Here is a 14121-nt window from a genome sequence, read left to right as displayed (position 1 = left end):
GCTCAGTGGGGACCAGAAAAGAAGGTGTTCTCAAAGCCCGAGAAAGGAAACTGCCTTAGGACACCAACTGTGGTCCCCTCCCCCACTTCCTAGGAAGGCACAGCACAATTCTATCATCGTCTATCTCGCCAGCTAAGCTGTGAATGTGCTCCAACAAAACAGGCCAACTTGAGCACAAAGGGAGTCCGTTGTCACAGTGAGGTTACAATAAGCCACACATATTTTCTGCCACTTTATTGCCTCTTCCTGAACGAAGAAGAGGTCCGTGGAATCCAGGATGCTTCAATTCTTTGAGCACTTACTAAGTTGCAAAACCAGTGAACATCTAAATGAATGAGATCTGACCTTACAGGGGGCTACACAAAGGGGAAACAGTATGTAAAAACCACAACCAGAGGCCAGACTTAAACTATGAGGGGAGGAAATAAAAGCGCCGTGATGGTAATGCTCGCTCGCCAGGCACCACGCTTAAAGCTTTACAGACACGTTTTCATTTAACCCTACAATTTTACCAAGTAGCCACTGTTCTGAACTCCCTGGGGCATGAAGAGGGTTAAGCCACCTGCTTAAGGTCACACAGGGCGGTAGGTTACTACCGAGCTGGTACTGAAACTCAGGCTGTGTGCATCCAGAGTCGGCTCCTCCAGCTCCTGTGCTGCTCTGTGGAGAAGGGCTTCCTTCCCGAAGGAGAAGGGTGCTGTCAGAGGAGCCGCTGGCTCAGGGAAGTTCCCTCCCAGGGACTGTACCCATAGGCAGCAGGGTCAAGAGCAGGAAAATTGGAGAAAAACAAAGCAAAACAAAATAAAAAACTGAATCCCTTTCTCCCGATTCCACTGGAAGAGAGAAAGTTCTATAAATCAAATTTAAGACTAACTACTTGGCTTACAGTCAGGCTAGTAAAATGCTAGGTAGTGATAAAATTTAGTCATCATGCAAAGAATTTCAATTACAAACTTGTCTCCTTAATTCTGGCTCAAGGATGATCAGAAGGCACTTTTATGCACTACTGGTGAGAATGCAAATCTTGCTGCAACCCTTACCACCATCCTGAGTGTATACCTTCTGCCCAGGCAACACAACCGCTGGGAATCTATCCCAGAGATCGACCACACAAGGACTCGCAAGAGTTGCAATATGCATCGTAGCACTGCCTGTAATCGCTGAGACAGTGAAAGTGACCTAAATGCCCACCAGCGAGGGGGCCAGATACACAGACCATAGGTTGTAAGCCTACGCCAGAATCCTAGCGAGACGGAGCATGGTATGTGGTGACGTGGAATGCCCTCCAAGGCTTATTACTGAATAAAAATGTTGGGTACAGAACAGATGTATACTACGATCGCATTTCCACAAATACGGTTTTTGGTGCATAAATGTACTTCTAAACACATTAAATTTTTCTTGATACCTAAAAAATGCTTAGTTTCTTCTGTGGAATGGGGCTGGGGGAAGGGAGGAGAAAGGAGACAATTACTTTCCATTTTACATCCTTTAGAAGAGCTTCAGGTCTGTTTTGTTTTGTTTTGTTTTTTTACCATGCTAAATGTATAGGGTCTGAATACATCTTAAAAATATATAATATCAGAGAGCCTTAATTTTTTAATTGCCTTCTAAAAAATAAAAATCGACGTTCTTTTTTGTTGATTATACACCCTACTATTTCTGTACCTTGTTTCCTTCGTATACCCATCCCAGACTCTTCACACCAAAAGCAGCCTGGTTGGCTGAGACATCCAGACACGTGACCGGCTGGCCATAGACGTAATGGAGGGTTCTGGCAGAGTCTTCAGCTTTCAGCAGGTATACCAGATCTCCAGCTGTGGCCACTGCCACAGGATACCTTCCGGTATCTGGAACGATTTCAAGGTAGTCAACCTGTGAACGGGGAAGAGTTACACAGTCTGTCAGGTCTCACCTCCAGCTCATCCTTACTTGGTCAAAAAACACACGATGCCTCCCAGAGGTCACTAAGACCAGCGACCTAACAGAAAAAGATGGGCAAAGAAACAGCTCATAGGAAAGGAGAACACAGTTCCTACACTAATAAAGAAATGCTTTTTGTAAAAGAAACACAGTATGTTCCTAATAAGAGACATACGAAGTAAAAATTCACCGAGATACCATTTTTACCAGTCATAGCAGTAAAATCCATTAGCTTGATAGGACACCGGTCTGGAAGTAGAGGGGAGACAACCATATTTGTGGATCCCACTTACGGTTGGTGGGATGTAATCGAGTCCAACTTCTCTAGAGGGAAATCTGGCAATACTTATCACAATGTCAAACACACATACGCACTGAACCAGCAAGTCAGTCCTAGGAATTTACTTACAAATAAACACACACACACACACACACACACACACACACACACAAACTGCATACAAGGTTACCTGCTGTAGCACGATGCTGTCATAGCTAAAAACTGGAAACACCTACTACACATGCCTTACTAAGGGGCTAATTAACAGGAATACCATGTAGTCACAGAAAAAAGCATGATACAAAATGGAATCATCTCCAAGATAAATTTGGGGACAAAAAGCAAGGAAGGGGAGTAGCAGGATTCACAGTGCACTAACGTGCGTGGAGGGGGGCAGAGGGAACACGGTGTGCGTGGCTTGTGCAAGCATAAATCTGCTAAGGACGGCTGCCTGCAAAGAGGGAACAGAGTTCTTTGATGGGGTGGAAGAGAGATTTCTCCCATAAACCTTACTGCCTTTTAAATTCTGAAACATGAGAGTATAAGAACTATTCAAAATATTGTTTCCTTGTTTTCTTTTTTTTACAAGAAACTGAATCAAATCCCCTCGGTTCCCAATCAGCAAAATTCACATTTTAACATTTGTGCAGGTACCAGAAATGTGCAGCTAAAAGGCTAAAAAGAGCGGCATTATCCGTCCTCTGCTGTTTCCAGGTCATCGAGGGTACGATACCACCGCCACGGTACTCCTGACCGCATTAGTGTGACCGCTGCCTCTGATCTGCACGGCAACGAGGCGCTCCCTTCAGGCATCACTTGCTTTTCTACGTCCCTAAGTGGCACATTTCTCCCGAGCACATTTCACACCAGGTTTTCACCTCCTTGAGTAAAATCTCAGCATACAAAAGCAGGTGTGGCACGCTGTGTAATCGTGAAAACCACCGCGTGAAAGGACGGCGTGGCCCTGACAAGAAGCCAAACGAGTTCAAAAGCCTGAATCCTAAGGACTGTCCAGAGGACATCCGGGGGCCTCTGCTGTTAATCCTCGGGCCCAAGAGTGTGAGTGTGAGTGTGAGTGTGAGTGGTGCCCCACCCCCAACCTGCCCAGCTGAGGACGCATCACAAAGGAAGGACGGAAGGGCTAGGCCAGTGCTGCAACCCAGGGAAGATGGCCACTGGGATTCGGGGAGCCCACCTGGGAAGACAAAAGTAGCCCGCAGGGCGGGGCGGGGGGGGGGGGGGAGGGGGACACGACCTTTTTCAGGGAGGCCCGGCAGCCCCTCATCCGAGATGAGAAATGAGGCCTATGCTGCCAAGCAGTCGTGGCTTGCTTCCTCTCCCCCCCCATTCTAAAAGTCATTTCCTATTTCCCTAAAATTAACATCCTCAGCCTAGCTGTTTAGTTTCACTTTATTGTTGGACTTCTGACAGACCAAGAGGCTCAGACTGACTGTGGTGGTGCCATTTGCCAGAAGCTGTAAACTCCTTCAAAAAGCTTCCAGTGGGTGCCAGGATGCCACTTTATTGCCAAGGCAGGATTTACACTTTACGGAGGAACTCACATCTTAAGTAACTGTCTGCATTCATATAATTATTGCTGGTCTAGAATGTTCTTTAGGCAGAGACCAAATAATAAGCACTACGGTAGTTTTGAGAACAAAGAAAGATGGTACTTCACATTTTTCTAGTAAAACCCCCGAGAGGAGCATCAGACGGTTTGGGGGGAACACCACCCACAGGGCAGAAACTGGTCATTAAAGGGACAAGAAGCTTATGCAGGCGAAGTGCTGACATCATGGCTTTTTAGTTACTCAAGGCTAACAAGATCTCCACCAGGGGGAAAAGGCAGAAAAACAGGATCTGTTCCGAATCAGACCACCAATTCGTTGTTCAACACTGGCTTTTCTGCTCACTCTACTAGTGCCAAAATCGAGTTTGTTTACATTAAATCCAAATTTAGCGCAGATTTGAGCACTTCCTTCTTACCGCAGAATCACGTCCCACCGTATAAAAGTGGAGGCTCACGTGTAACTGAGTATGGAGATAAGCTTGACGTAAAGAACGCTTCAGGTTGGCTGAGCTTCACGCATGACATCCTGGAACTCGGCTCCCCAATTAACACTGACTTAAACTTGTTTTCACTCAGGAGTTACTCTTAATTCCAGGTGAGAAAATCTGAGGCGGAACAAAGTGTAGGACGGAAATCTTCCCTCCCATATGGACTGGGAAGGTACCACTGAATTCATTTTCATCATTTTCACTGACACGATAGGCCAGAAACCGAGCTCACATTTCCAGAGGCGAACATCTCATTTTAGGTGAAGGAGGCTGAGGACCACAGTGACAAGAAACCCCTGGCCCGGAGGTCAGCCCCAAGATCTGAATCTCAGCTCCTTAGCTCTGAGATCCGGGGCAAACCGATACACTGCTCTCAGCCTCTATGGGCTTTTTGGTAAATGGGGAAAAAGAATACTATCTACCTATTTTGCAGGGCTGCAGTGAGATTTAGAAATGTAAGGCCCCCAGGAAGCCCCGAGGGAATGGCAGCTGCCGAAGTCATTACTATCTGTTTGATCGGACCCAGAGGTTCTAAGAATGGAGAATCAAATGACTGGACTAAAAAGCTCACCAGTTTCTGAACCTCGAACTCTGCCGCGATTTGCCAGTAGCCCTCGTCGTTGGGGCGCAACATTACAACATCAAAAGCGGAAGCTGTGGCAACCGTTGCATCTTCCTGGCTGAGGGCTAGTGCCTGTATTCTTGCATCATGCTCAAAACGATGGATGGGATACTTTCCGGTCCTTAGATCCCAGATATTAAGAAACCCTACGTAGAGAAAAACAGGGCAGGTAATTTTAGATTTCCTTAAAACGCACAATTATAAAGTAATCATGCAATATAAAGAAAGTTAAAAGGTAAATGACAAATTTGCATCACATACAACACAGGGCCGATTTCCTTAACAATGAGCTTCTAAGGTCCAATAAGGAAAAAAAAAAAAAGCAATTGGAAAGTGAGCAAAGGACAAGAGCATGCTGGTCACAGTAAAAGAAATACAACTGATGTACACAGTAAGAAAAACGCAAAAATTCACTCACAATTAGAAAAATACAAAAACGGGGGTGCCTGGGTGGCTCAGTTGGCTGAGCATCTGACTTCAACTCAGGTCATGATTCCATGGTTCATGCATTCGAGCCCCGCATCGGGCTCTGTGCTGACAGCTCAGAGCCTGGAGCCTGCTTCGGATTCTGTGTCCCTCTCTTGCTTTGCCCCCCCCGCCCCCCCTCCCCCGTTCACGGGCAAGCGCACGCGCTCTCTAAGAAAAAATAAAACACTAAAAAAAAAAAAGAAAAACACAAAAACGGTAACAGAATATTATTTTTCATCCATCAAACTGACAAAAATGAAAAATTTCATAAAACATTTTGTTGTTGAGGCTATAGGGAAATAGACTCTATTTTTTTAAATGCTTATTTATTTTGAGGGGGGAGAGGGGCGGGGGGGGGGGGGAGAGAATCCCAAGCAGGTCCCACGCTGTCAGTGCAGAGCCCGACCTGGGGCTCAATCTCACAACCAAACCATGAGATCATGACCTGAGCCAAAACTGACTGAGTCAGATGCTTCACTGACAAAGCCACCCAGGCACCCTAGGCTCTATCTTAAATTGTTGGTGGAGATATAAACTAATTCACCCAACTTGGGAGGCAATTTGATGGTACGTACCAAATTACGAATGTCTACAGGATAGTCGCTGAAATGTTTTTCATTATGTCAAAAGATTAGAAGCTATCTAAATGTGCACCACAGTTTGAAATTTAAATAAAATGAGGAGTTAAAAAGACTGTGTCAGACTTATACATAAGCTACCTGAAAGATCAACAAAATATATTATTAAATGAAAAAAGTGAAGGACAGAGTAGTGGTATAGTAGGTTATACTACTTTCATGTTTTAAAAAATTTACACACACACACACAAACGTATACACAGACTATCCTCGTGTATGGAAGGATACACAAGAAACTGTTACCAGTGCTTGGCATTGAAGGAAAGAAACCAAAGAGAAGGGACAAGAGTAGGAGGGCATTTTACTATATATCCACTTGTATATTCTGAAGATTTTCCCTAAAATTATTTTTACTAAAAAGATAAATTTTATAAAGTGTTTTTATGAGACAGACTTAACAATAGCAGGACACACATCAATTGCTGAATACTTTGCACATATGGTGCTCCTAATTCATTCTCTTAATTGTCCATTCATGCAACAAATAATTTTTCCCAGTTTTATTGATTACAGTTGACATATAAGTTGTACGACACAACAATCTCATATATGCATACACTGTAAAATGATTACCATAGTACATTAGTTAATACCCATCACCTCACACAGTTAACAAATTTCTTTTTCCTTAGAATGAGAACTTTTAAAATCTACTCTCTTAGCAACTTTCAAATATACGGTACAGTATTAACTGTGGTCATCATGTTGTAGGTTAGATCCCCAGAACTTATCTTCTAACTGGAAGTTTGGACACCTTTTGACCACCTTTACTGATTTTTCCCACACCTCCGTCCCCAGGAATCACAAATCTGTTCTCTGTTTCTGAGGGTTTTGTTTGTTTGTTTGTTTGTTTTTAGATTCCACACATAAGTGAGATCACACAGTATTTGTTTTTCCTCGGACTTATTTCACTTAGCATAACGCCCTCAAGGTTCACCCATGTTGTTGCCAATAGCGGAATTTCATGGCTGAATAGTATTCCGTTGGACACGTATACCACAATTTCTTTATCTGTTCAACTGTCAATGGACACTCAGGCTGTTTCCATGTCTTGGCTGTCATGAATAATGCTAATGCTGCAGTGCACGTGGGGTGCGGACGGTTCTTCGGGACAGTGACTTCATCTCCTTTGGACATATACCCAGAAATGGAATTGCTGGACCGTAAGAAATCTAGAGTTCTAGATTTCATTTTTGGGGGAACCTCCATACCGTTTTCCAGTGGTTGCACAAATTTACATTCCCACCGACAATGCACGAGGGCTCCTTTCTCTCCACATCCTCACCAGCATCTGTCATCCCTGGTCTTTGACGACAGCCATTCTAGCAAGCGTGAGCTATCAGGCAGAAAATTACTGAGCATGTTATATATGGGGCACTGTTGTGGATGCCAGCAAGATCTGAAAACAGCCACTAACTTGTATTTTACATCCTTCCTCACACCACCCTCTTCCAGCTGCAGTGAGCACTGATGCTTTACTTTCCATCATTATCAAACGTGAGCCTAACTATCCTACACTTGCTAAAAACCTTGATCTACCTACACACCCCTGTCTCTCCAGCTCCCCAGATGCTGCTACCCAGATGAATCCCTCTTACACACACTGGCTGTGTGTCTCCACCTTTCTCAAATGGTCTACAGCATGATATCCAAGTTTTCCAAGTGGTCTTCAGACCAGAAGCCCCAGCAGCTGCAGCATCACCTGGGGGCTTGTTAGAAAAGCAGATCTGGGGGCAACAGAAACTCTGGGGATATACGCTCAAGTCTGAGAACCAGTCTGTCTACAGGAACTTACACTCTTCTATCAGAAACAGAAACTTTTCTGTACCTGGGATGCCTTTCTTCTTCTTACCCAAATTCTTTTTATCATTCCCACTCACTTCTTTCCCTGCCAATATGTACCCAAGAAAATAATTACTGTCTGCATCATACTGGATAACGTCCTGCTCCAATTCCCACTGATTTTATTTTTCAAAGTTCCCTGAGAAATGATTGCACAGAAATAACAGTCTGTGGTTATTTGAGTTCAAATCCAGCTCTACCACTTGCTAGCAGAAGGTCTTGGGCAAGTTACTTTAAGCTGTGGGCCTGTCTCTTCATCTACAAAACGGAAGATAACATTACCTACTGCACAGGACTGTTGGACAGACGAAAGGGGAAAAGCCACACCAAAGGCTGGAAATAGGCCAATCATTTTTACCTTTCATGTGTTCTAGAAGGCCTGCCATGTTGTAAAGCATGTTTACAATCTACTAATAGTGCAAATTCCCTCCGTTGCTCCTCCAAAAATCTAATCCTACTTCCTACAACTTCCTGTTACCCAAAACAGATAAAGCTCTTTCACGTTTCTTCTCTCAGCAATCCAAGTGCTTTGAACTTAGGATCTTACCATAAAGCATCATTCAGTACTAAAAAATACAGTCAGAAGAAAGTAATGCATGTGGGCTGCTCTGCAAGACTTTGAAACCGCCAGCAGGCTAGGTGGGTGATGACAAACAGAAGCGGAGCTTTCTTCAAGTTAAGTGTCGCTTCAGACGTAAAACAGCGTTCTTTTCTAAGAATTACGATAAACCAAGGGGATCCGCGGGTCACACACGGCTCCACGACACATTCCCCTGGCAAATCTTTTGGCAAGTCCTCCCCACTCTCAGAAGAAACAGAGATGCTGCAGAAAACGCTGAATACACATTCAATAGGAGACAGGCATATTCCAAGACGTGCCTCCTCCGAGCACTTCTGCGTTATGTGTGTTTGCCTTTGTTCAGAGACATCACAATAAACAGTCACGAGAGAAACAAAATTTGCAATTTTCACAGAGCTTTTGAGAGTGAGACATTTTCATTTGTCTCCTCTCATTGAGTGCTCACTTCCATTTTGGGAGGAACATCATTATCCTCATTTACAAAAGAGAACAGAAGCTCCGAGTGGTTAAACAACTGGTCCAAAGCCACTTGGTATGTGATGAGGCTGGGCTGGAATTATGCTGGGAAAGTGCGGGATGTGCGGCTGCCTCTCCAAGTGCATAAAATAACCATGAGCTCCACGAGCAAATGACGTAAACTTGCCTGGATTCTGCCAAATGTGGAAGTTACTCAACCACGGCTCACTCTAAGCACACATGGAGTTTATCTATAAACACATTTTTCATTATTAATCAACTACTCGGTTTTGTCGGCATCACTATTCCAACAGAATCTTGTGCAATAAAATATCCTTTGCTGCAAGGTTGAGCTTCACAGAGCCATCCTAAGAAAGGTCTTTTTGGAAAATATATTCTAGGGTTCCCTCAATTTAATGGCCACATTCTTTTCTGGACTCCTACAGCGTCGTCATCTTTATCAACTCTCTCTACTCCCTTCAACTACTAAGCATATAAAACCTTGTCAGCCCCTTCCTTGTCGACAGCACAGTCCTCCAAGACCACTTTTACATGTGTGAACATTTAAAACTGTCATGTCCTCTGAACGAATTGACCCTCCGTTGTGTGAAATGTCCCTCTTTACACCTGGTTGTGTTCTTTGCTCTGAGATCTTCTTTGTCTGCTATGGATACAGGCATTCCAGCTTTCTCCTGATTAGTGTTAGCACTGTATATATTTTTCTGTCCTTTCTCTTTGCCTTGTGTCTTCACATTTGAAATGAGTTTCTTGTCAACAGCATATATACTTGGTCTTGTTTTTAACTGGAGTGTGTAGACTATTTCCTTTAATGTGGTTATGGGCAGGAATGGGTTTTTCCTACCATTTTGCTATTTGTCCCATTTGTTCTGTGTTCCCTTTTTCTCTTTTTCTGCCTGCTTTTAGATGGAGTATTTGCTTCAACCGAGTATGTGTTTATTCCATTTGCGTTCCCCTGTTGGCTCATTAGCCCAAACTCTTGTTGTGTTATTTTAGCCCAAATGCTTCAGCATTTTAGCATTCATCTTTAACTTACCGGTCTACCCTCCAGTGACACTGCCCCACTTCATGTGAAGAGGGCAAGCTTCACTGCCACACACTTCCATTTCCTGCCCCCCAGCCTTTGTGCCACTGTGGTCAGGCTTTTCGTTTCTACGTGTGTGATGAACCCCCATGTACATTATTACTTTTGCATCAGCAGGCAATTAATCTTTAAAAAAGGACTTAAACAGTAAGAAAAAAAAGCCACGTATACTTACCCATGTAATTACCGCACCTGGGGCTCTTCCAATATCACTTTTAACACTAAATCCTGCAGCTGTTGCAAGATTTGCAATTTCACTTTGCAACTGTGTTGCTGGACATTTGACCCAAAAACACCCGGGCAAGGTGGGCAGGAAGAGACACAGCAGCGAATGGGGAGAGATGTTTGGGTGGAAGCTAGTTTTATAAATGATCAATCTATTCGTTAGTAGTTACATCATGGCTACTCTTACAACCTCAAAACTGCAGGGACTTGAACTACGAATACCTGAATTATAATAATGTCTTCTAATATTGTAGCTGACTATCACCCACGTTAACCAACATTTAGTCAAAAGGGAATCGATGTAATAGTACAATCAAGTATTTACTGAGCCCCGGCTTTGGGCCAGCCACTATTCTAGGTAGTCAGGAAACTGCGGCAAATAAGACAAAATAAAACAAGAAAGTCACTGACTGCATGCAGTGAATATTCTCATGGCATCTACCAAGCATCTCGTTTGGGGGCAGACAGAAAGGATAGGACTCCTATTCTCACAAAACCTGCACCTGAGAGAAACAAACCTTTTTTTTTTTTTTTTTTTTAAATTTTTTTTTTCAACGTTTTATTTATTTTTGGGACAGAGAGAGACAGAGCATGAACGGGGGAGGGGCAGAGAGAGAGGGAGACACAGAATCGGAAACAGGCTCCAGGCTCTGAGCCATCAGCCCAGAGCCCGACGCGGGGCTCGAACTCACGGACCGCGAGATCGTGACCTGGCTGAAGTCGGACGCTTAACCGACTGCGCCACCCAGGCGCCCCGAGAAACAAACCTTTTAATGACCAAAATGTAACACAGAACAGAAGATACAAAGTACAATGGGAAAATGGATATGCTTTTTATCATGCCATAAAATTATTTTAATATCCCCAAAGAAGGGGCGGCTAATTTCTCTAGACAACTTCAAGTTGAACTGGATGCACAACCATCACGTGACATTAAGAAGTAAGTAGCCAATGCCTGTCAGAACCAAATATAGTCACTTGTCAAACAGGTGATAATTTTTTTTTCAATATATGAAATTTATTGTCAAATTGGTTTCCATACAACACCCAGTGCTCATCCCAACAGGTGTCCTTCTCAATACCCATCACCCACCCTCCCCTCCCTCCCACCCCCCATCAACCCTCAGTTTGTTCTCAGTTTTTAAGAGTCTCTTATGCTTTGGCTCTCTCCCACTCTAACCTCTTTTTTTTTTTTTTTTTCTTTTCCTTCCCCTCCCCCATGGGTTTCAAACAGGTGATAATTTTTAAAAATCTGATAGAAATTCATTCAAAAGGCCAAGTCTTATATCACAGAAACAATAATGATATGGATTTGGCTCTTGATATTGTGTGGACCTCTCAAGTGTCAGAACTGTGTTCTTTTTCTTCCATATCGCCTATGTCAGTGAATTCAGAACGTCACTAACAACGTGGCTGTCAATAAAGGTTTGCCAAATGTTTGTCTTACGTTTTAGCAAGGGACGTAACAAAACAAAAGAAACAAAAATCCACCGCAACTCAAACACAAAAGGGAAATGGGCTGGGAGGGAATGGGGCTATTTCATGGAACCCAAAGGCAAGAAGTACAGCTGGAGATCATAAGGAATCTGAACCAGGGACTAGGAAGACATTCAGAACCAAGGCAGGGTATGTGTTCTGTGTGCCTCTCTGTGCAGCTGTTTTCATTCTTCTGTCTCCCCCCACAAACCAGCTGTCGCTCTTCCCCAATCTGCAGAGTCTTCTAATCCAAGCATAGAACCCAGACTAAATGTGTGAGGCCCAAATGGCTCATCCCAATCCATGAATTAGCTGCCCCCCGGGCCTACGGTTCCCACCCTCCTCCAACCGAGGCCAAAGACTAACTCAAATACTCACTGTGAACGTGCCTACCCCTACGGAGGCTAAGGAGGTTCACTGGGGTTAGGAGACACCCCAAAAGTGTCTACTACACTTATCCTGCAAGTCAGGCCAGGGGAAAACGAGCAAATGTCTTAGCAAATGCAAAGGCAGGATCTGTGTAGTTAGTTCCTCAGTAGTGACTTAAAAAGCAGGTCACTGCCATCATTTCCTGAACAAGCCATGATCCCTAAGCGCCAGAGCTCACGGCCCCCATTTATTTGCCCCACACCGGGAAAACTAAAAGGACAGCAGAGGTCTTTCTTTCTCCCTGACGAAACCTCAAGAGCTGGATGAAGGATGTTCAACTCTGAGCCAGTGCCAGCCTCACGACAACGCGACTTCATCCACGAGAAATATGAAACGGATGCAGACGAAAGAAGAAAAAGGGTCTGTCAAAAAATCTGGAAGGGCACAATGAGTGAGGGCCCTCGGCCCAATCGAGGAGACGGGAGTGGGGCTCTGACAAGCGGCAGCAGGGCGGAAGCAACTCGGAGCTCACCCTAGACCGGGGAACGGTTGTTAACAATGACATGAGTAACGATGGCCAGTCTTCTGAGGAGACACAAAGCCTGCTCAGCAGCTGTGGTGGGCACCCATGCCAGTTTGCGACATGCCCCTCCCACCTCCCGGAGGAGGCCAGCCAGAGTGTGGTAATGAAACTGCACATAGTGGAAATGGGATCTAAATGAGTTTAAACTGATTTATGTGAGCTTTTGTAAAGATTACTCGATATCAGGAAAGTGCTACCACTGTGAAATAATGTCGACAATCCTTAAGACCTCCGCCTAATGGTACTTGCACAGAATATTTATATTCCTCGTCATGGGAACAAGGACCATAATGGATACCATTTTTGTTTTATTAGGGATGCATATTTAAATTAATCTGCTATTTGCCTAAACAATTAGCTGCTTCTGTTTGTGTGCACAAAGCCAAAGTTGCAATTAGGCTTCCATCAAAAAGATAAGTCCCAACTAAAACTGTCCCGGTGGGGTCGTAAGAGCTCAGGGCAGAACTTTCCAAAATTACTTTTTAGCATAATGGTAATTATGTTAATTGCTTGAAAGGTAAATAACTGCTGAACCGGTTTGGGGGGGGGGGTGGGGAAACACACCACACACAACTGGCCCTGCCCCCTCCCCTTTGATCTTTTTCAAGCACCATTAAAATTTAAAACAGGTTGACAGTTTAGAAAGTCACAGACTAGTCACTTCTTAAACCACAGAGTGTCTTGTGGTCTCTAGTGCTTCCTTGATTAGAACTTATTGTAGCCATGAGCTCCTATCCTCTTGAGCTTGGACACTGAACACCTGAGGCGTAGGGCAGTTTCTGACCACAGTAATCGACCCCCCCCCACCTGTGGGGGATACGTTTCAAGATCCCCAGGACATGCCTGACCATGGACAGTTCCAAACCCGCTAGGTACTATGTTTTTTCCTTTACATACATACCTTTGATAAAGTTTAATTTATAAACAAAAAAAAAGCACAGTAAGAGATCAACAATAAAATAGCACAATTATAACACTATATTGTGACAAAAGTCATGTGAATGTGGTCTCTCTCTCAAAGTATCTTATTGAACTGAACTCATCCCTCTTTTTGCGATGATGTGAGATAATAACACACCTGCATGAAGAGATGGAACGATGTGCATGAGGTAGCGTTAGACTACCACTGACCGAGGACTCCAACCCCCCCCCCCCCCCCCCCCCCCCCGCTTCTAGACCACAGTGGCTGCGGGTAACTGAAGCTGCAGAAACTGAAATCACGGATAAGGGGGCACTGCTGTAGTTACGTAGGCAGGGTCATCTAACTGCAGTTCAGAGAACAGTGAATGAAACTATTTTTAAAAACAGCTTGTAACTTCAATTTCCACCCCATAAACACTTGCCTATAAATAAACAGGAGCCAAAAAAACTCCTTGACAAGAGAAAAAGCATTTTATTTTATTTTTTAATTTATTTTTTTTTTAACGTTTATTTATTTTTGAGACAGAGACAGAGCATGAATGGGGGAGGGTCAGAGAGAGAGGGAGACACAGAATCGG

General features: G+C 44.0%; 1 protein-coding gene across 1 annotated transcript in view; it reads right to left on the bottom strand.

The window, feature by feature from the left end:
* Positions 1–14121, bottom strand: part of FBXW8 (F-box and WD repeat domain containing 8) — a 122077-nt gene that overhangs the window by 36509 nt on the left and 71447 nt on the right. Inside the window, exons 6-7 of the mRNA XM_047088004.1 lie at positions 4833–5029; positions 1669–1875 (exon numbers count right to left, since the gene is read on the bottom strand). Coding sequence (XP_046943960.1) covers positions 1669–1875; positions 4833–5029 — 404 coding nt within the window. The remainder of the gene's footprint in view (positions 1–1668; positions 1876–4832; positions 5030–14121) is intronic.

Source organism: Lynx rufus, unplaced genomic scaffold (assembly GCF_022079265.1).
Source record: "Lynx rufus isolate CCGP_SWC_20201006 ecotype Redwood Valley unplaced genomic scaffold, mLynRuf1.p SCAF_24, whole genome shotgun sequence".
Lineage (NCBI taxonomy): Eukaryota > Metazoa > Chordata > Mammalia > Carnivora > Felidae > Lynx > Lynx rufus.
Note: the sequence above shows the minus strand (reverse complement) of the source record. Positions and strands in the feature narration are given on the sequence as shown.